This window comes from Hypomesus nipponensis, chromosome 26 (assembly GCF_054491055.1).
Source record: "Hypomesus nipponensis isolate SF chromosome 26, ASM5449105v1, whole genome shotgun sequence".
Taxonomy (NCBI): domain Eukaryota; kingdom Metazoa; phylum Chordata; class Actinopteri; order Osmeriformes; family Osmeridae; genus Hypomesus; species Hypomesus nipponensis.
The window spans coordinates 8061523-8084074 of record NC_140386.1 but is presented as its reverse complement, the minus strand read 5'-3'; the positions used below and the strand labels follow the sequence as shown (position 1 = coordinate 8084074).

The window sequence follows — 22552 nt, the reverse complement described above, 5'->3', positions numbered from 1 at the left end:
TGCTGGACAGAGATCACCCAAGTGATTTATTTTTATTTTATTCGATCATTGCAAAAAGGCATTATTAAAAAGTTTGACTCTTTTCCGACCACCTATTCTAACCAATCAATGTCTATAGTAGCATATTGACCAACGGGGTTTCCATTGTATACTGTATAATACTGCTATATTCTTATTTGGTATGGTCCAATGATGAGATATATTTTCTTACGGGAAAACTCACTAAAAGGTTCAAATTTCCTTTTGTTTAAGGCTTTTTTGGCTTTGTTTTCTTTACTTGAGGAGAGCTCAATTTAACTGAACGGCGTAAGCAATATGGCTAAACATGCCAGGCAAATTCAATTGCTAAAATGTTGCTTACGCCAGTTATATCCGCTTAGATCTTGAGAAAATCCCATAGGGGCAGGACTTCCGAGGGTAGGATCTGATAGGCCAACGTGCTCAGAGACAGTAGGCGTTTGGACCAATGAGAGAACGAGTTTACGGCAAGTGACTTACTCCCGCCAATTCTGACCGAGGGGCGCGCGGCTGTGTGGAACCAGGCAGCGAGGAGAGGAGTGGATATGGGGGTAACTTGTTGAGGATGTGGGAAGATAGCGTTTTATTTTGAAAAAGCAAAAATATTGATGAAGCATAGACAGTTATATCGTTAGCACAGAAGTGGTATGTTATTGTTATTGAAGCATCCTCCAAAAGTCATTGCAAAGTTAGTCGTCGCAATTGTTTTATTTTCGGCTGAAGGATATCTGAAGTGAAGGGAGTTTCGCATGGTGGTGGTGATGCTAGCGGCGGAAGACCCATCCTTGGACGGGCATTTAGCCTCTACCCCACGAAGAAGAGGCAAGTTATCCAGCTGCTAAGATGGCTCTTGTGTTTATGTAACTTATAATGAAATGTCCTGTCGTAAGTCGGTAGTAATGTGTAGAATACTATCATTATCTAGTTGAATGGGCATTAAGTAATAACAACGTCAAGTCTACTCACAGTAGTAGCTTGTTTGCTAGCTGCTTTGCTAACTAGCTGTTACTCGCGCAGGTTCAGAACCATGTAGCTATTTTACATGTATGTAGTTAAACTACCAACTAGGCTGCATCAAGTGATAATCATGCCACAGTAATGTTCAGAGCTACATGCGATAGCGTTGTACGTGGTAGTTGTTGCTAGAAATATTGATGTCTTTACCCTCCGCCGGTGCTTTTGGCTTGTTGCGGGGGTAGATTGCACTGGTTGCCTGACAGAGGTGCTTGTAGACATTGCAGGGCCTTCGCTCTGGCCTTTTAGTGATTTACCGAAAGGCGGGAGCACTACGCAAACACTCCTGAACGAGTTAGCGTACTAGCTTCGGCAGAGTTACGTTTCATCAAGCTTGTTACTGTTGTTGCTTTTAAATAAAACCATTAAAATCAAACGGATTTAAGTGTCAAAAGTTGTGATGGTATGTGGGGTTGACAAGCTATATCGGCATTTCTTTTTGTGTTGATCCAGCTTTTATTGAATGATTTTGTCATAACAATAAATCTAGCAACTCAATGCAAAGCGTGATATATCTTGCACTTAGCATCAACTTCCGTCACTAAAATTGGAGCAATATTTTAATAAATAAAATGAACTTTTCTGTTATTTACAGCCATGGCTAGCGGTGTAAAACCCAGTAAGACTAACAAGAAGCTTGTCCAGGGTAAGTCCACAATTCGTCAGTACCTCAGTCAGGGACCTCATTTCTGATCTAGTGTACATGATCGAAACATGATTTTAAACTGAATGACATTGAGAGTTTATTTATTTATCACCCCCCTTGCTCAGCTCGACTTCCATTCAAGCGTCTGAACCCGGAGCCCAAGGAGAGCAGCGAGCCCAAAAGAACCCGAGCCCCCCTCTCCCCAGACCCAGGGGCGTCCGACGGTGAGAACGAATCGGACCGCCCCCAGCTTTCCGTGCGTCACGGGCCCGCTCTGGTCAACGGCCGCGGACCTCTGGACGGCTTCATGAGCCGGGAGAACCGAGCGTCTCCGGCCAAATGCTCGGTCGTGGACCTTACCGAGGACAGCTGCGATTCCGGTCATCCTCCCGAGGCGCTCCCCACCACTCCCGTCTCCGCCTCCCGCCCCCCCACCCGGGACCACCGACGCAAGAAAGACCCGAGCGCTCTGAAGGTCCCCAGCGCACCCAAGACGGACCCCCTGAAGTGTGAGATGTCGAAAAAGGAACAAGAAGAAGAGGTGGAAGAGGAAGTAAAGATGGACACGGCATCTGCCTCGCAGCTCGACACCACACTGGGATCTGACAGCGAGGAAGACGAGGAAGAGGAAGAGGAGGAGCCTGTGAATGCTGAGATGTCCAGCCACGGAAACGAGTCCATGCTGTCCCCTTCCTCCACTAGCTCCCTGTCTGCCGTGGAGAGCTCCCCAGATCAGGTCACCACAGAGCCCACTTCACCTGCCACAGTGAGTCAGCCTCTGAACCAGCATTTACACATCACGCACATCATCTGGATTCTGGTGGATTTGTGCTTCTGCAAGCGCTTGTCATCCTTGATCCAAGAAACATTTTGTATAAATACCCCCAGTATAACAGATGTAACCCGACTTAGTGCCACTTTTCTCCTCTTAACAGGATCTCAAGACCACTCCCAATACGGGGCAGAAAAGCGTCCGAAGACGCTCTCACAAGGTGAAAGGAGGTCTATATTATATCTATACATTTACATTTAGCAAACGCTCTTATCCAGAGCGACTTACAGTAAGAACAGGGACATTCCCCCCCCCCCGAGGCAAGTAGGGTGAAGTGCCTTGCCCAAGGACACAACGTCATTTCTCACGACCGAGAATCGAACCGCCAACCTTCTGATTACTAGCCCGATTACCTAACCGATCAGCCATCTGACGCCATACATCTGCTATCATAAGTCTGCCACATTCTATCCCTCCACTTTTCTCCCTTCTCTCCTTTTACACTGTCCTCACGGACGAGAGGGATGTCATTTCCTGTGTTGTCATTGACGAGAGGGATGTCATTTCCTGTGTCTGCAGAGTTTGCAGGAGCAGGAGGAGAGGGTCCGCCAGCGCGAGCAGAGGGAGAGGGAGCGAGAGGAGAACAAGGCTGCCAAAGAGAAGAAGAAGGAGGAGGCTCGCAAACAGAGGGAGGAGCGAGAGAAGGAAAAAAGGGAGAGGAAGGAGAAGGAGGAGAGGGAAAAACTTGAGAAAAAGGAGAAGGAGGAGAAGGAAAAAGCGGAGAAATTAAAGGCTAAGGAGGAGCAACGTAGATCAAAACAAGAGTGAGTTTTCCAGTTTCTAGTGTTTGAGGTTTAAGTCATCCCCAGTCCCCCACCACACACACAACTTTTTTTTTTACACTGAGTTTGGCATGCTAGTTTTGTGACATTGGCATCACTCTAGTGAAAGTTCATCTGAATGTTTTCGGTGTAAATGTTGCATCTAGGGCCAAACTTGAAGAAAAGCGTAAGAAGGAAGAAGAGAAGCGGGTGAAGGAGGAGGAGAAACGGTTGAAGGAAGAGAAAGATGTGAGTTTTTCTTCTCTGTACGGTCGAGGCCATCTTCGTCATCCCTGAGGGGCGACTTGTTGCATTTGTTGTTGTTGTTGTTGTTGTTTGATGGGTCTAGACTCAGCTCTGTGCTGATCATCCTCAGCCGATGGATCATTACTCTGCATCACCCTAGTCATGTCTGTCCCCCTCTGTTCCCAGCGGATGAAAGCTGAGAAATCGGAAATCACTCGATTTCTGCAGAAACCCAAGACCCAGCAGGCCCCTAAGGTAATGCTTACAATCTGCTGATCAAGATCAGAGCTTAAAGGTCAGAACTGGATATGGCATTTGGAGAATAGTATGAGTAACCACAGTTAGGTTTCAAGCACCTGGCACTTTCCTAGTCAAAATTTACCAGGGGGTGCATTTTGTGGCATGGCCCAACACAGCCCTGCCCAGAAATGCACCCCCCCCTATGACTTCCGCTCTGTATATCCTGATCCTCATATGACTCTTACTGTAATAATACGACCCTTTCCGTTCTCCTAGACGCTGGCGTCCGCCTGTGGAAAGTTTGCTCCGTTTGAGATCAAAGAGCACATGTGCCTGGCTCCCCTGACCCGTGTTCAGGTGGACGAGTCTGTCCTGAAGGAGCTGGACCTGTGCTTGGAGAAGCCCCATGGAAACTCCAACAAGCTGCTGAAGGCCTGGACCAGTAAAGAGCCTGGCAGGTCGGGTCCAACCAAGCCCAGACAAGCTGACGCAATGAGGTACGGCCGGCCGAGATCCACACAGCTCACCCGCTCTCCCTCACCAGGGACGAGGAGAGAGAATTCCAGCCGTTCTGATCTCCCTGCCCCTCTCCTCTGCAGGGAATGCACGGCCGAGAGTCCCCGACCAGACGGGGTCCCCGACCGCCAGCGCTACGGCCACATGAAGCTGCTTCAGTTCCGGGAGAACCACCGTCCGGCCTACTGGGGCACCTGGAGCAGGAAGAGCTCTCACATCACTCCACGCTGCCCCCTCAGACAGGACAAGGCAAGGATGTAGCATGCTAGCAGATTAGCATCAGAGCTCTCACATCACCCCACGCTGTCCCCTCAGACAGGACAAGGCAAGGATGTAGCATGCTAGCAGATTAGCATCAGAGCTCTCACATCACCCCACGCTGTCCCCTCAGACAGACAAGGCAAGGATGTAGCATGCAAGCAGATTAGCATCAGAGCTCTCACATCACCCCACGCTGTCCCCTCAGACAGACAAGGCAAGGATGTAGCATGCTAGCAGATTAGCATCAGAGCTCTCACATCACCCCACGCTGCCCCCTCAGAGAGGACAAGGCAAGGATGTAGCATGCTAGCAGATTAGCATCAGAGCTCTCACATCACCCCACGCTGCCCCCTCAGAGAGGACAAGACAAGGATGTTAGCACGCTAGCAGATTACATTTAGTCATTTAGCAGACGCTCTTATCCAGAGCCACCAACAGTAAGTACAGGGACATTCCCCCCCCAAGGCAAGTAGGTTGAAGCGCCTTTGCCCAAGGACACAACGTAATTTTCCACAGCCAGGAATTGAACCGGCAATCTTTTGAATTAACAGCCCAATTCCCTAACCAGTCATCCATCTGACCCCCATTTGATTAGCGTCAGAGCCGGAGCGCGAGTGCGAGGCCGTCGCTTGAACGTTTTTTTTTTTTTTTGCTCGAGTTTGAAGCGGGTGTTCTTCCTCCCTAGGTGCTGTTGGACTACGAGGTGGACAGCGATGACGAGTGGGAAGAGGAGGAGCCAGGGGAATCGCTGTCGCACAGCGAGGGGGTACGTGTTCTCCCGCCTCCGCGACGTTTGAACTGGAGACGCTCACCGTTAGCGCTTGTTAGATATTAGACTTTTTTGTTGTTGTTGGTGTCATTCAACAGTACGGACTGAGTGCACATATTAACGAAATGTTGTTCTACTGGTTCCTAAGTAGTGCTCTAACTAAAAACATTACTCCTGTGCAGAGTGGATACAATAAAAGGCAAATAGTATACGATGGATAACCGTGTAAAATGTTAATATTTGTGGTCCCTACGTCCTGTTTGTGTTCTCAGGATGACGACGATGAAGGAGGGGAGAACGACGACGATGATGACGACGGCTTCTTCGTTCCCCACGGTTACCTGTCGGACGGTGAGGGGGCGCTGGTGGAGGAAGAGGTACACGTCTCAATGTTCACGTCGAAACAAGTCGGAACGTTCCGGCGTCGCGCTGCTTTACCCATAGTCCCCTCTGTCTAACCGCCAAAGCTGTAACGGCAAAGCAGAGCCGACAGTAAAGGCTGAGTGACGCTGCGTTTCGTCCTCTGACCGCCGCCCGCTGATAGAAGCAAACTGCCAATATGGACTTTGATTTATTAAAACGTTTGTTGACCTCGACTTACTGTCGAATCTCCGCTTACAAAGACGTTGACAGACCTGTCCAAAGTCCATATATGGTTTCTTATATACAACAACAATAATCTGGCAGAAAAATGAAAAAGCAGACGCCATGTTGTCACCATCTCCAAGGCAACCGCTTGTTGCTAGGTCCTTAAAACCGTTTGCAGACCTCTGCGAACTTTCAGAAGTCTGCAAACGGTTTTGCGGACTTCTTAGAACTTCTCTGGACCAATCAAAACAGCGTCTGGGTCTAATTATAATAATAGTATATAAGAAGAAACCCTTGTGTCTCCCCAGGAGGGTGGAGGCGACCTGGAGAAGCAGAAGGTGCGCCAGAGGCTGAAGGCCCGCGAGTGGGACGAGCTAATGGCCAAGAAGAGGGTGCGGGTGCTGGAGGCGGTGGTAAGGGGCTGCGTGTGGGAGGGAGACGGAGCCCCCCTGGAGCTCTTCCAGCCCTTGGCCGTGTGCCTGCTGGAGCCCCTGCCCCGGGCCGAGGCCGGCACCCCGGAGGACCCCGCCAAGAAGCACCAGCGCGACGAGCAGCGTGAGTCTGACGGCCCTTTTTGTTAGCATGCTAGCAAGGATGTAGCATGCTAACAGTTTACATTGAGTCATTTAGCAGACGCTCTTATCCAGAGCGACTTACAGTAAACACAGGGACATTCCCCCCCCCCCGAGGCAAGTAGGGTGAAGTGCCTCTCCCAGGGCCACCATGTCATTTTGCATGGCCAGGAATCGAACCGGCAACCTTCTGATTGGTAGCCTGATTCCCTAATCGCTCTGTCATCTGAGCCCCTGGAAGAAGTCCAGACCTGAGGCAGTCTAGACCGCAGAGACGCCTGGTGTCCACCAGGAGGAGTGATCTAGTGGGCGTCCCTTCCCTGCCTCCCCTCTGCTAGCAGGGCCTGAGTGTGTACTGCAACTACTGGAGGTTGTTTTCTGTCAACAGGTTTTAATCTCCCACGTAGCATTTGTCTTGTGGCAGCTTAATGACAACTGAAGACGCGAGTGCCAGGCCCCAGATTGTGAGCTATTTGTGCCGTGAGAGGGGTGTTGATGTCAGTCCTCCACGTTGTCCCTCTAGTGCTGTCCCAGCTGCTTCCCCTGCTCCACGGCAACATCAACAGCAGCAAGGTGATCATCACAGAGTTCCAGGAGTTCTGCCGCCAGCAGGCCCCCTCTCCCCTGCTGTCCAGCCCTCCCAGCGACGCCGACATCCCCACCAGGTAGCTGCCGCCACAGGCCAAAGCGCTTGGCCAAAGCGCACGCAGAGAAAAAGGACATTTTCAGAGGGAGCTGTTGTCAATAGGTGCATTCGACTTCATGCAGCGCCAGCCGGCTGCAGTCGGCTTCCTTGAAGAGAATGCCATTGGCTGCTTCAATCCAGCTGGGCGGCTGCAGGCGACGCCGGCGCCGCATGAAGTCGAACGCACCTATTGGAAATTCCTCCAGGGTCATGTGACAGTGTCATGTGACGTTCTCTCTCCCGTCCCTGTCCCCCCCAGGATCCGTCTGAAGCGCCTGATCAAGGCCAACGCCGTGTACGAGAAGCGCTCCTCCTACAAGCCCTGCTGGCACGTCCACACCAACGTCCTGGCCCGCTTCCGGCAGGAGGCCCTGCCCGTGCCCTGCCAGTGGAGCTACCTGACCTGCGGAGCCCAGACGCCCAGGGAAGAGGCCTCGGGGGCGGCCACGGGCTCCCAGGGCAGCTCCCCCACCACCCCGCAGGCCTCCTCTACCTCCACCACCCCCACCTCCACCAACAAGAGGAAGAGCGCAGGATGCGTGTCCATCACCAAGTTCATGAAGAAGTGTGCCGACCCTGAGCAGGTCGGAAACGGGCTTTGGAGAGTTTGTCCTTCTTGGGAAGAGTTTCTGTGTTCATGTTGTTTCGTTTTCTCTCCCGGTGACATGACTTGTCTTGTCTTGTCCCAGACTGAAGTGATGGAGACGGACGGCTTTCAGGCCGACACAGAGGACGATGACGAAGACCCAGACTGTGTCATCGTCTCCGACAGGCAGAGTGGTGAGTCGTCCGTCCCCCCCCGTCCCCCCCACCTCCCAGAGAATCACCTCCACCCCCTCCTCCACCCACCTCACGCTCTGGACTGACCCTTCCTCTCTCGTAGGACCCTCCAGGGTGGACACACCCGCCCCCTCAGCCGAGGGAGAAGACGCCCAGCGGATGGAAGTGACCCCCTCTGACACAGCTGCTCCCGCCCTGCCCTGCCCTGCTCCCACCCCGGCCACAGCCTGATGCCCGCCCCCGCCCCGAGGCCTGGGTGTGGAGGGGGAGGGGGGGGGTCACGAGACAAAGTCAAGTCTTTAATCACGATAGCGCACTCTGGTGGTGTTGGCTCCTAAGCCTCCCCCACTCAGTATTACGCCCCCAGTTCCCTGTCAGCAGTAGAGACGTCTACCAGAGCCAACAAACTGAAGGGCGAGGTTTATTTTTTGATGATGATGATCCCCGATCCAGGCTTGGCTGGTTGTGTTGGCTGGACAGACGTGCTGGTGTGGATCTCTGGGAAGTGTGGAGGATTGGGAGGGGGGTTCCGCAGACCTCCCTCCCCCCCTGCTGTCTCATCAGACTCTGGGCTTCACATCGGGGGAAGAGGTGGGTGGCTCCTGGACCCCCAGTCTCATCCTTTTATACATGTGGATTTGCTGTTGTTTTTTTTTGTTTTTTTTTCCTCTCTCTCTCCCCTTCTAAATTACTTGAACTGGTTGAATTCCTTAAAACTAAATAATGATATGATTAAATGTATGCACTTTTATATGCCTTTCTTTGTTACTTCCCCCCCCATCCCGGGATGTCCTTACCAACATGTCACCCCAAGTCATCTCATCGAGAAATCTTCCCGTACTGGGGTTGACAAGCTGCCAGGTGCTCTTTCAGGCTGCTATACCCACAGGCCACTGTACTTCCCTAGGCTGCCATTTTGTCTTTTTTTTTTTTTATAATGGTTTAGAGGTGGCATGGTTAATGGCTGTTGGGTGTTCTTTGCCATTTGCCTTTCGGTTTCAGCGGCGTTCAGAGACGTTTAGAATGCTCTTCTGTTTTTGCCGTTTGCAGATACGGTCAAGGTATCTCTTAGTTTGTATTTGAATAAAGCATTATTTAAAAAAAAAATTTGGTATGTGCAGCATTTGCAGGTTGGTACTGGACTGAACAAAATAAATATTTGGGGATTTAAGAAGCTTGTGTGTCTTGTGAAAGAAGTTGTCTTTCATATGAGCTTGTTTCTGTAATGAAGGTGTTTAAGTGGTCAGATTCCTAAACTATGAGGCTCTTTATATGTCCATGCTGTGTATAATATAACAGATTAGCTAATTTTTCATGAATCTTTATTACAGGCAGGTTACAAAGCAACAGAACGCAAGTACAAGTTTAGTGTTTAGTCGGTAATCATTCTAAACAAGGTGCTAACGAACAAAAGTAAATCCTAAGGCTACATAAATTAGATACCTTGTGTACAGGCTTCGCAAAAACTTCTCTGATCAGCACAAATCAAAGCTCTGAGATTAAGTTGTGTACCATTATTGGTATAGACAGGTACAAGCAATATGCTGAACAGCAAACGATCGAGGGGCCGGTTCCATGTCCCCGGTCCTCGGAGCATGGCGGAGGCCCAGGAGAGGGTTTGGGGAAAGCCGTGGAGGTCCTGGCTGATCTGAGAGGCTTTGACAGACGCCGCCAGGATGTGCTGTGTGCATGTAGCTGTGAGACGAGCTGGACAGTCACTGTGAGGAGAGGTAGGTCATCATCCCAGCCATCCACAGCCACAACACCACCCCCTCCCTCCCAAAACACTAACAAACCATGCTTGCCACAGCCCCCCACCACAATGAAAACGGGGTGAGGCCATGTCAATGACCATGTGATCACGCTGTGTTCAGGCGAACAGTTTCTGATGACAGTAGAGAAGGTTCTGGACGCTGCTCAGGTCAGTTTCACGACAAATGCATTTTACACAAATACCAAGAGCTTGAAAGGACCTCAACACCATCAGCTATCAAACAGTTGACTTCCCATGCTGCTTAAGTCAAACAAGATGCATTAGAAAGTGATCAGGGTTGGCCGGTTACAGTCTAGCAGCAAGCCCAAACGGACATCTGATCAGATGTTTTAACTGTTTAACATGGCAGCCTAAATGCAGATCAAACATGCATTTCCCCCATATTCATATTTGGGAATTGAGGGTACCTTTTAAAAGTGCTTGTGATCTCAAATAGAAGATGACTGGATTAGTCCTATAAGCAAAATAGTTTGAAACACAACATGGCCTTCTAGCTGGAGTCACAAGATAAAGCCTGACAGTCGAGTTTCTTCAGTCTCGAACATCTCAAATTGTGACAGTTCCTACCACTGAAACAGTCTGCTTTACAATAGACCTAATCCAAATAGTATTTTAAAACTATCTGTGTTTGAAGTAAAATGCTATTTGACTCAGGCCTGACTTCTACAACTAGGCTACTTACGCCAACGTGTTTAACCAGTACAGTACACCTGTTATCTGTCAAGACGTTGTTGTGAAAGCAGGATGCATATGAAAGCAGGGGCAGGAGACACAGACAGGGTTAGAGTCCGAGTCCTTCTAGGTACACTACCTAATCACAGGTCTGTCACGACGAGGGAGCGCTTTCACAGATTCGGGTCTCTGAACGTACATTCAGGGGAAACAACTTAACATTAACACTGGGGGGCGTCATCTGTCTTTTCCCTTCCTCAGGAGAATATCTGCCGGCAAGTTCCTGAATGGATTTCACTTTTACAGCCTCCGGAAAGAAAGAGGGGGGGAGAAGAGAGAGAGGGATGGAAGAGAGAGAGAAGACATGGATGAGAGAGGGAGGGATGAAGGAGAGGGAAGTAAGAGAGGGGGAGGGGAAGAGAGAGAGGAGAGAGAGGGAGGACAGAAAGGGAGGGAGGAGATGGAGAAGACATGGATGAGAGAGGGAGGGATGAAGGAGAGGGAAGTACGAGAGGGGAATGGGAGGAGAGAGAGCGGGAGGAGTAGAAAAGGGCTCAGCAGGGTGGCGTGCTGGAAGGGCGATGACTCGGTAGGCCTGGTGGACCGTGGAAACCTGCCCGCTCAGCTGAGGGTCCGAATGTTCTCCAGGAGCTGGGGCTTGAGGATGGCAGGGCCCTTCCCCCCGGCAGCCGCAATGTCCTGCTGCACGGCCGCGTCCCAGGAGAACGTCAGCAGGGCGGTAGGAACCTGAGAGAGAACACACTACAACGCTGACGCAGCAGGCCAAGCACGGCTGCCGCTCACCGACGATAACGTGTTACCCCCCCCCCCAAGGCAACCCTTTCTGGAGCTCGACACATGCTGCGAGGACAGCTGCGGTCTCTCTGCTTACCAAGCTGCACTCGTTAAGAGCCACCTCCTCGTCCTCACGGAGTTTCAGTCCTCCAGGCGCTATGAGATCGAACGGCCAGCCATCCACCAGGGCTTCCCGCACAAACTGGAAGAGCGCGGCCACCCGCTCCCAGGCCAGGAAGGTCCCTGAGAACAGCAGGAGAGGAGGTAAGACATCTCCCTGACGAGCCAGTGGGGGGGGCGGGGACAGGATGTGGTGCTTGTTTCGTGTCGCTCGTCTCTGTAGGTGTGTTTGACTTCATGCAGCGCCGGCGCCGCCGACAGTCGCCTGCCTCGAACCTGAGAATGCCATTGGCTGCTTCAAGTCAGCCGGGCTGCATGAAGTCGAACACACCTTGTGTTCTGGTCCCGGAGGTGTCGGGGGCGGGGCACAGACCTTGCAGCAGGTTGCCGTCGGGCAGCCGGACTCTCAGCAGGGTGTAGTTGTACTTCCTCCTCTCCCTCTGCTCCTCTCGCTCCCTCATGGCCTTCGTGCGCAGCATGGCGTTCTTCTCCACCACTTCACTCCTGACACACACACACGCACACACACACGAGGAGAGACATGTAACATAGCAGCACTGAGACGAGAGGCTTGATATTCCCTGAGATTCCTCGACCTGGCGCCCAAGTACAGCTGTGTGAGTTCAGTGACATCATCGGGCCGTGACATCATCGGCAGGTGACATCATCAGCCGGTGCCTACTTCTGCTGCTGCTCCTTCTTCAGCTCCTCGGCCGTCAGGTTGTAGAACTCCGGAGGCAGCTCGAAGTGGGTGGCGTAGGGGGAGGGCATGAAGGCCTGCGTCTGACGATCCAGCTGGGCTCGGACCGGCTCTCCCCTCTGCAGACGGTCCCTCCTGTCCCTCATCTCCTCCAGGGCCTCGGGGCTCTGCTCCCCAAGCAGCAGGAACTCCTCGCTCTCCTCTGGGGGGGGGGGGGGGGAGGGAGGGGATAAAAGTTTCAAGTTTTTCTTGACAGGTGCACAGAACAACACAAGGTCAGACTGGGCACTGAAATTCTTGGGACGAGACAACGCAAAGCAACCTGGCATAACATAACATATAAGTTCACTCCCAGCACTGGGCCTTAGCTCCACAACAGGCCTGATTCAGATCATAAATATTCCGTGCGGCTGGATGATTGACTTCGTTCATCACTGAGGTTTTGGATGCTCCCCTGCAGACATAGCCGTCAAACACGCGTGGCCTCACCTTGTCCTTCCACAGGCAGCATGACACTCTCAAATCCCAGGGCCAGCAAGTACTCCAGACTGCCATCTATATTCCTCACCTTCTCCTGAAACACACCCAAACATGACTTTTATAATGTATGTATAGTAATAAAGATTTTTTTTTTTTTATGTATTTAGTCATTTTATTTTCATACCTGGAAGACCTTGTTGCTAAGCTTGATCTTTCTGTACTTCTCCTCTGTGGGATTCTTACATATGTTTTCAATGTATCTGAAGGGGTTAGGAAAGCCACAATGACAGTCTATCAAGACACATCCCTTTATTAGAAGCTAAATGTGGAACTGTGTTGCGAGTCCTGTGTCTCACTTGCTAATGACGTCCACTGCAACCTTTACTTTCTCTCTGTCCTTGTTGAAGGTATGCAGCATCATTATGGAGGCTTCCACTGGGTCCTCTTCAAACCTCTGTTAGACACAGTAAAATACTTTCGATTAGCCGTTAACTTGCAGCTCATCACTTAACCGTCAGAGCGGAAGTACGTACATTCTTGTCGCGTGTCAAAAACGTCATGTAATATTCATGTCCGCATGAGAACGAACAACAACCCTCATCTGGAAAAATAAGACACATTATATAAGAAAGACTGTTCTTATGGATTCCTATGAAAATGGTGGACTAAATGTATTGGATTTCGGTACTTTAAATAATACTTTTAAAATAAATTGGCTGAAACAATTTTTTGGAAACCCCTCTTCAGTTTGGAATTTGATACCTCTCCATGTGTTGTCTAATCTTGGTGGCTTAGACTTTTTTCTTGCTTGTGACTATGACATTGACAAAATTCCTGTGAAATTATCTGCGTATCACCGACAAGTTTTTTTGGCTTGGTCTCTCATATACAAACACAATTTTTCTCCTCACAACTATTTGATCTGGAATAACAAGAATATTTTATATAAACACAAATCTCTCTTTTTGGAAAATTGGGTCTGTAATAATATCTTGCGGGTAGATCAATTATTTAATGAGAAGGGTCGTCCTTTCACTTATGAGGAGTTTCTTGCTAAATACAGGATTCCAGTCACACCTGGGGATTATGCAAAAGTCTTTGGCGCAATACCCTCTGGTATTTGTATGCTTTTTAAATCTCAGCCAAGGGTTACACTCCAAAATTGTCCCCTTGTGCATAATCCTGTGACAGACTCCCCTATAGGCAAAACCTGCTTTTCCAATACTGGTAGAAATAATAATAGATCTATTAGAACTTTGTTTCAGAGAGATATAACTACGGTGTCTTATGTTATTCCTTACTGGAATCGTTTTGTCAATGATATTGTCTGGAAGAATGTATGGCTTTTACCTAATCTATATTTAGTCACAAATAAAGTGAAGGAAATTTCTTTTAAACTTATCCATAAATGTTATCCAGCAAAAAGCTATATTAAGAAAAGATTTAAGAAAGACATTGATGTTGTTTGCACTTTTTGTAATGAATGTGAAGAAACGGTTGTGCATTTATTCTGGCATTGTCCAATTGTAAAAGAATTTTGGCAAAATCTTTGTAAGTTTATTACTGAAAGTATTGAGGCTGATTTTTGTTTATTCTGGAAGTATGTATTGTTTGGGCTTTTTGACAGTTCCAGGAAAAACAACTGTGTATATATAATTAATCTTATTATTATTATGGCCAAGTATCATATTCATAGATGCAAATTCATGGGAAGAAAACCTTGCTTTATTGCCTTGAACGGAGAGCTCAGACAGTATATTTTTTCAATAAAAAATTCTCTTAAACAAAAGGCCATTAAAACAGTAGTTTAAATATATTAATGTAATGGTTTATATCCCCTAGCGTGATTTTTTTAGTTATGTTATTTTGTATTAATACATGTTTACTCCGAACGTAAATGATGTTTTTTTTTTTCTTTTTGTATCTTGTAAACTGCAATGCATTTGACTTTGTTGAAATTGCTAAAAAAAAAAACGAACAACAACCCAAACTTACCATGAAGATGGCTTCTTTAATGTGCACTTCTCTTTCATTCTTGGCAAGAGTGGCTCCAGTTAGTGGGCACGTAAAATAAACGCCCGACACTGAGAAACACGATGGATCCTTAACTGCCACTTTGGATTCCTGAAATCGATTATTGTATAATTTTTTGGACAGGTTATTCACGATAATACATAGCTCTACGTTGTTTGGCAATTCTTCATAACGTGTTTTGTAACGGAGGTGACCAACTTACTTCAACTGCTACAGCTTTCAACTTCTCTGCAGCTGCTGCAGCCTCTGCCTCCAATTCTCTCTTCACTACGGAGAAAAAAAATCTGCTCGTTAGTCCACAATCCATTTTAATTCCTGTTTGCGTCAGAAACTTCAGGATATCTAGATAATGTATGTATTTCAGCGGGAAATGTTATGCCAATAGATGGATATATGGCTTATACAACGACCAAAATGTAAGAATTATTATCCATTATTAACTATACTGAACGAGGGGGGGGGGGGGGACACACAACCTATCTCACCTTGGTTTCTTATCGCATCCTGTGAGGTCGGGGCTTTAGGGCGATGCTGCTGGTCAATCCTGGCCAAGGCTGCAGCCCCTGCCCTCTGAGCACCATCTGTGGGACACTGTCGCGACTTGGAGGTGCCGCTGCTCTGCACTGCTCGTGGTTTGGAACTGTGAAGAGCAGAGGATCGATTGATCTTACTAGCTCTAACCAAGTGGGCCTGTTCGCATTTCGGGATGCAATTTGGTGTTCATATTCACACCGTTAGTTAGCTCAGTATTTTAGATAATACAGAAGTCTTAGCTTAACATCAAGCTGTTCAGAGAGGGCGACAAGAACCGTACAAGAGCAAGGGGACGAGAACAGAAGTGATTATCTAACCACTAGGTAATTGGCTAGCAAGCTGGGGTAGCTAAGTAGTAAGCCTATGCTTTTAATACAATTTGAGACAGTGCTCTCAAAACGCATCTATAGTTCATGGTATCTTGTTAGCATTTTTTCACTATTGTCCAGCTCTATGCTTAAGCGGAAAGTTTATTTCGAGAGATACCTGGAGTCGTCTGTGAGTTTCTTTCCAGGTCCTGCCGATTTGAATTTGACGTCTTTCTTAATGTCCTCAAAAAACTTCTTCATTTCTTTATAATGTCAGAAGATTTTTTTCCCGCAAAAAAAATACAAGTAAATCGGTTGTTTTCAATTGTGACCAGGGAGGTTGTGACAGTTGGGTTGCTAGTTGTACAAAAATTGTTTACATAGAAACCGGAAAAGGAAGTCAGGGATAGTACTTTACTCCGATAGAGTTCAAACAACGACCTCTTGTGGTTTTTTTGATTATGCCCCAACTGAGCAGTCTACTTAAATGTAGACATTTTTTGTTGACATTTATGTAAAGATAAATCCATTGTAGATGTGTCCCCCAATTTACTTGTATATATGTATGGTCATTAAAGTCAAACATATGAGGATAATACAAATTTATGTGTAGTACTAGTATCATGGTTTCAAACGTCTGGAAAGTGCAAGGTTCTTTGCTCATTAAACGGTTATTTTCTTGTCAATTTACGACAGGAACCAGTCATCAAGAGAGGTTGTATGACCCATAATGTTCAAACTCAACAGAGTATTTAAATGTTACATTTTACAATGTTTAAAATCAATGTGTGTTTCTGAAAAATATATGAACACTTTCGAGAATACTATTGGTTACAAAAATAGAATGACGGAAGTCCAACCAATTACAGATGCCTGTAGGAGGGATTTCCGCCTTGGTAATCAGAATTAGCGGAAGTTGTCCATCTGGAACTGGCCGCCTCGTCTCGCGCTGTAGTGAAGCTAGCTTGATAGGTAGCTAGCTAGCTAACTTCATCTTTACAGGTTTTGTGTCGGCCTGAAAACGGGCAAGGAAAAAGACACAAATAACTTCATACTTAACGGAAGTGGAAATCCGGTGCAAAGAGGGGAAGAATGCCGCACAATTTCCAGCCTGGAGACCTAGTCTTCGCCAAAATGAAGGGGTACCCCCACTGGCCAGCCAGGGTAAGCTTGCACAGTACTAACCCTGAGAGTAGGGGGTGGGCGGCTGTGCCGACTGCCACTGCTTAGCCAGGACGCTTGAGGTTCGATGTGCATCCTTGGCAGGCACTGCCTGACGTGGATATTCAACCAGCCTCCTGCCCCGTTCTTGGAACATTTTTATGGTTGTGTGATGATGTAGGAATCAATATGCATGGCATCTACAATGGCTGTATTATGACGTGAAACTAAGAAAGGATAGCATTTTAGGCTATTCAAAATGACGTTGCAGGCAGTGATATGATGGCTGGCTTGTAACTGCTACTCAGCCATAAACTGTTCCACGTAAGACAAAGTATAGTTGATTCGTGACTTTCTAGATCTTTCGGATTATTCATGTCAATATCCCTAAGGATATTTAGTTTGCGCTCTTTAAAGCGATTTTTACCCTTGTATATAGTTATGTCTGTGTTCAAAAGTCAATGAATTATATTGAGTACCATTTTTCGATAGCAAATGTATGCCAGTGCTGGAGAATCATTTCCCAGGCACATACTTTCGAGATAATTAGTTTGTAGTTACACACAATCGAAACGTCGAAACTGTACAACCATGAAACCTTCTAGGTCTAACCTAACAATATAGCCCATGTGTCTCTGTCTCACAGATTGAGGATGTGGCGGAAGGGGCAGTGAAACCACCCCCAAATAAGATACCAATTTTCTTCTTTGGTACTCATGAGACGTAAGTGCTGCCTATCTTTTAAAACTGAGATAATTTCTCTCTGGATGGAGTTAGACCAGTGTCCACTGTCACGGTGTTACTTAAATTAATGAATTAATAACGTTTATATTATTGCAGATGACCCTACTTGATGTTTTTTTTTCTGTTAGAAATAGTCTTGCATGCATAGTTAATTGTATTTTGGAGATCATGTTTTCCTTACTTATGTATGCATTTGTTGTTATTCGTGAGGAGGTCATTTGGGCTTGATTATATCTTGTAAGGTACATTGTAGTTACAACCAAACCACCCTGCGGTCATCTGAATTGCATGTGTCAATGTTAGAATGGTTTGTTTTGGATAAATCATTGCTGCGTTTGTTTTGCAAGACGGTAGATGCACTATTTACAAACACCCTCTAGGTGGCATGCAACCTCAGTTTGTTTACTTCATCAATAAATAACATTGGGGGTTAGAGTTCAGGAATATGCCTAACTTGTATTGTCGTTCACCCTTAGGCGAATGGTCCAAAAAAGGTTGGATTCAAATGTGGAATTTATTTGTATGTATCTTTCCTCATTCTCCTTTCTTTCCAGTGCATTCCTTGCCGCAAAGGATCTTTTCGCCTACGAGAAGTACAGTGAGCGCTATGGGAAGCCCAATAAGCGGAAGGGCTTTAACGAAGGCTTGTGGGAAATCCAGAACAACCCTCATGCGTCCTACAGCGCCCCAGCTGTAAGTTCATCGCATCAGTTCTCTCCATCCTGTGGAACCCCAAAAGCAGAGCCTCCTCTAACTGACCTTCCCCCTTTCAGTTCAAATGATAGAGTGCCCATTTCCTGTGTTTCATCAGCGCACAACTAACCTAGGTCTTTGTTTACTGAAGTGACACACTGTTTGTTTATTATTAACTTTCCAGCCGGCCAGCTCATCTGACAGTGAAGGTAATGAGGCGGTGGCAGGAGAAGGCCCAGGAAGTGATGACGATGATGACGATGAAGAAGCAGTCGTCCCCCGGAAGGCAGACACAGCAAGTGATGTCGATTCTGATTCAGGAAGTGAGGATCGAGGAAGGGGAGGAGGAGGGGGAGGAGTCAAAAGGAAACCCCCGGCTACAAAGGTAATATCCTCGTCAACGTCGTGACAAATCCAATGACCCGTCTTAAAACCGAAAATTAAATGGTTCCGTTTAATTTCCTCCTCTAGCGGCCCCCTCCTGCCAAAAAAGCGCGTGGCTCGTCCAGTGACAGGGATGGGGACAGTGGCTCCCCCTCTGACCCAGACCCGTCCCCCAGCTCCGACTCCGACTCTGGGAAGAATAGCGACCAGGTCACTACCTTCACGTGCAAACACACACACACACACACACACAAACTGTTCCACTGTCCGTGTCTTCTAATGAGTGTGTGTTTGTGTTTGGGTTCCTCTGTGTGACCCTGTGCAGGACTTCACTCCAGAGAAGAAGGCACCAGGCAGGGCTGGGAAAAAGGTTGGAGGCAGAGGGAAGAAAAAGGTGGGCAGAGTGGGGACAGCATTCAGACGTGACCGTGTCCCATGGAGAGCTAGATCGCAAAGCCGTTTCACATTCCCTGCCCTCCCCCTCATAACGTGTTTTTTTTTCTCCCAGAAGGCCACATCGGGCTCTGACTCTGCCTCCCAGTCGGATCGTAAAGGAGCGGGGAGCGACTCAGAGGACGACGACAAGCCGCGGCCCGCCGTGTCTGGATCCGAATCCCAGTCCGGCTCCAAATCGGACTCGGACTCAGCCCCGCCTCCGCGGAAGGCTCCCCAGGCCAGGAAGAAAGGTGAGCCGGGTTCCCTAGCAACCCCTCGTTTTCTTTGATTCTGGGGAATCGCTCGTGTTTGCCACCGTGGTAACATCTCCTGTCCTCCGACCTTTGCTCCTCCACAGAAAAACCGCCCCCGAAGCCAAAGGGACGGAAAGCCAAACCTGCTCCGGCCAAAGCACCGTCCTCCTCCTCAGACAGCGACAGGTCAGTGTTGATCATGTGACTGATGATGATGATGATGATGATGATGATTTGTTAATGATGATAACATTTAGTCATTTAGCAGACGCTCTTATCCAGAGCGACTTACAGTAAGTACAAGGACATTCTCCCCGAGGCAAGTAGGGTGAAGTGCCCTTGCCCAAGGACACAACGTCATGTGGCACAGCCGGGAATCAAATCAACAACCTTCTGATTAACAGCCCGACTCCCTAACCGCTCAGCCATCTGACCCCATCTGATAATAGCTCAATTAGTTTTTTTTTAAGTGGAGGTGACCTAAAACTAAAATGCCACCAAACAACAGCGTCAGCCTGTTCTGAGCATGAGCCTGATTCCCCCCCCCCCCCGCGCAGCGACAGCGAGCCGGACCGCATCAGCGAGTGGAAGAAGCGGGACGAGGAGCGGCGGCGTGAGCTGGAGGAGCGGCGGAAGAAGGAGGAGGCGGAGGAGCTGCGGAGGCTGCGCGAGCGGGAGAAGGAGGAGGAGGAGAAGAGGAAGAAGGACAAGGAGAAGAGCGCCCGGGGCAGCAGCAGCGCCAGCGGCAGCAGCTCGGACGAGGGCGTGGACGATCACCCGCTGAAGAAGTCCAAGAAGCCCCCGCCTCCCCCGATCCCCGCCCCCTCCGACTCCGACTCTGGCCCTACCTCCGAGGTAAGCCGTGGGAGGGGGCGAAGCCAACTTTTCCTATCTCCCATTTTGCCTTTGTTTGTTTTTGTTATCGATTGTGGTAGATTGGTTGAATAAACTGGCACCGTTGCAGGTGAAAAAATCTGCCAAACGCTCCGACAACCAGAAGAAAAGCAGGGGGAAGAAAGAGAAAGACGGGAGAGACAGGAAGGAGAAGGAGAAGAAAGGCCGGCGATCAGAGGAGAGAGGGTCCAGAGGGAGGTGAGGACACGCAGGGGAACCAGACAAAGACCAGGGGGAAGATCTCATTAGATGCAGCCTTCATTAAATATGAATGTGCACAGATCGCTGAGCTCTCTCTCTCTGTCTCTCTCTCTCTCCCTCTTTGTCTCTGTCTCTCTTTGTCTCTCTCTCTGTCTCTCTCGCTCGCACAGGTCCAAGCCTGACAAGCCCAAGCGTAAACCAGAGAGGCCCCCTGAGAGGAAAGTAGAGAAGAAAAAGGGTCAGTGCTTTCAAATGTTCAATTCAAAACACCACATCTGTCCGTGCCGAGAGGCCTGCCGTTGTCCCTTGTGGAAACGGATTTGCATACACTATGTATACTTCCCCCGGGACAGTTAGATACACAGATCCCAGAGAGTGGTGATAACAGTGCTCTCCATCGCCCTGACTCTTCGTCTCCACTCTTGTCTCCGCTTGTAGAGCCGACCCCAGAGGAGAAACTCCAGAAGCTTCATACTGACATCAAGTTTGCACTGAAGGTGGACAACCCAGTGAGTGGTTTATTACAAAGCTCCATTCGCGAACCAACGGTTACCGTGCCGACAGTTACCGTGACCCCCGAGACGAGATCAACGGCTCGATCAAAGCGGTTTGACGCCTACGGTCGCGATGACTGTGACCTCTGACTGCTTGTGGATGTGATGTGTGTTTGACAGGACATAGAGCGCTGTCTACAGGCCCTGGCTGAGCTCGAGGCTGTGCAGGTCACCAGCCACATTCTACAGAAGAACTCTGATGTCATCGCCACGCTCAAAAAGGTGACTGACTCGTCCACGATCGAGAGATAGGTGTAGCTCAGTGGTAGTGCATTTGGATTCAGGTCAAGAGGTCAAAGGTTCGAATTGATTCCCTGTTTGTTGATTTAAATAACAATTTCCGCTGACAATTAACATAACACAAATTAACATAACGTTTTTTTAATCACATTTATGACCTGGCAACATGAGCTGTATTTACGACTTCATTTGTTTCTGAATAGTAATCTTGCCTGACTTTACTTACTGACTTTTTCTGCAGATACGACGGTACAAAGCCAGCAATGCAGTTATGGTGAAGGCCAGCGAGGTCTACAACAAGCTAAAACTGCAGTTTGTGGGCAAGTCAGAAGTGTTAGGTAAACCTAAAACAGAGCAACAAGATAATGGAAAGGACTTAGAGACCACAGGTGATTGTAGTGTTCAAAAGTCACCGCCAACATTCACGCCGTTGGAATTAGCATTAGCATTAGCATTTGTTTTGTTTTTTTCCCCCTCATCAGACCCGACACCTGTGAACGGAGATTCCGAACTCCAGAAAAAAGACGCTTCTAATGCGGAAGACGACCCCAAGTCCCCCGTCGAAGACGAGGACAATGACCGCGTGGCACCAAGTCCCAAAAGGTGAACGTGACATTCTTGGGTGCAAATGCTTGTTTTTGTTCCTCGCAGACCCGAACGAACGCCTAGGTCTGATGGGCTGTGTTCTCTCTCTCCCCCAGGCCGAGTCCAGACAGCCCTCCAGAACTGCAGATATACACTGATGAACCCCCCCACCACACCATCTCGGCAGAGACCGGACTGCCTGTGATAGAGAGCTGAAGACGCACAGAGCAGCACAACTGATTTAAACAGCAGAAAGGAAAGCTCACTTGTCTGATACTGCGCTGACCTCTTTGTCGTTTTCAATTGTATTTTTTTTTTTTTTTTTTTTTTCTACGACGCCCGGCCCCCCCGATTTTTGTCTTGCTCCACAATACCTTACTTTTTATTTCCTCCCTCATGAACTCTAACTTTGGTCTTTCATATTGTATATTGAGAGAATCCATTTTAGCACTTCTGACAGGAATGTTGGAGGGGAGAGAGAGGTGGAGTCACTGCAAGTCATGAATGTTTTCGCTTGAACATTTTTGTGTTATCGTGAAAGTTTAAAGAATCCGTTGGCTATGCTTTATTGAAGATAGGAGATCGGCTATTTGTGTGAGTGTGTTTTGTGTTTGAGATGGTATGTGTGGAACAGAGCAGTGCTTTATGTCTGTCTTTGTTGGGTTCATTTTTTTATCTGGTTCATTGTTCATTCTGTCTCCACCACAAATTATTAAGCCATTGAATGAAGTCACTTCAAATGTTTTCCAACTGAGGTCCACCAACGTTTATTTTTATTTTATATAACTAGTGTGTTTTCAGAATCAGACACTTCTACTTCTCTACTTACTGAATTCTGTGGAATTATACCCCTTACCATCTGGTCTTCCCGCAACATCTGTTTTCAGTAACTTTCATAATTAACTGAATTACATGTACAGATTTAATGAAATATTGTAGCAAGTTGTGGAAACGCTATTCAGATCCCATTTCTTTGGAGCCCATTTAACATTTGCTTGTTGAACATACAATAAAAGTGTTTTTAGTGCTATGTACATTTGTTAAATCATTTGTATCATTTAG

General features: G+C 48.0%; 3 protein-coding genes across 6 annotated transcripts; 2 read left to right on the top strand and 1 right to left on the bottom strand.

Annotated features, from left to right (window-relative positions):
- The first annotated feature begins 514 nt into the window (after positions 1–514).
- On the top strand, positions 515–8679 carry chaf1a (chromatin assembly factor 1, subunit A (p150)). 2 transcript variants are annotated; one of them, XM_084692464.1, is made up of 17 exons: positions 515–840; positions 1628–1678; positions 1804–2444; positions 2614–2670; positions 3030–3274; positions 3439–3520; positions 3704–3772; positions 4034–4254; positions 4357–4494; positions 4571–4598; positions 5220–5300; positions 5576–5680; positions 6200–6446; positions 6987–7128; positions 7408–7732; positions 7838–7928; positions 8032–8679. In XM_084692464.1, exons 1-17 carry the CDS (start codon positions 768–770, stop codon positions 8157–8159), a joined length of 2724 nt encoding a protein of 907 aa, XP_084548590.1. In that variant the 5' UTR covers positions 515–767; the 3' UTR covers positions 8160–8679. The 2 variants fall into 2 exon arrangements, with proteins under 2 accessions (XP_084548590.1, XP_084548589.1); XM_084692463.1 differs by lacking the exon at positions 4571–4598 and having other exon boundaries at positions 4357–4522.
- A 554-nt stretch (positions 8680–9233) lies between these two features.
- ubxn6 (UBX domain protein 6) lies at positions 9234–15746 on the bottom strand. Its single transcript, XM_084692469.1, has 11 exons — positions 15524–15746; positions 14989–15143; positions 14706–14770; positions 14465–14593; positions 12826–12923; positions 12654–12729; positions 12479–12563; positions 11972–12191; positions 11663–11793; positions 11267–11412; positions 9234–11121 (listed from the first exon to the last, which is right to left on the bottom strand). Exons 1-11 carry the CDS (start codon positions 15604–15606, stop codon positions 10996–10998), a joined length of 1314 nt encoding a protein of 437 aa, XP_084548595.1. The 5' UTR covers positions 15607–15746; the 3' UTR covers positions 9234–10995.
- A 518-nt stretch (positions 15747–16264) lies between these two features.
- Positions 16265–22524, top strand: hdgfl2 (HDGF like 2). 3 transcript variants are annotated; one of them, XM_084692467.1, is made up of 16 exons: positions 16265–16509; positions 17153–17229; positions 17805–17943; positions 18128–18328; positions 18415–18537; positions 18653–18721; positions 18839–19013; positions 19121–19202; positions 19574–19871; positions 19981–20108; positions 20282–20349; positions 20550–20620; positions 20786–20887; positions 21147–21294; positions 21388–21508; positions 21607–22524. In XM_084692467.1, the coding sequence occupies exons 1-16, from the start codon at positions 16438–16440 to the stop codon at positions 21704–21706; spliced, it is 1974 nt and encodes a 657-aa protein (XP_084548593.1). In that variant the 5' UTR covers positions 16265–16437; the 3' UTR covers positions 21707–22524. The 3 variants fall into 3 exon arrangements, with proteins under 3 accessions (XP_084548593.1, XP_084548594.1, XP_084548592.1); XM_084692468.1 differs by having other exon boundaries at positions 18836–19013; positions 21147–21243; XM_084692466.1 differs by having other exon boundaries at positions 18836–19013.
- The last annotated feature ends 28 nt before the right edge of the window (positions 22525–22552 follow it).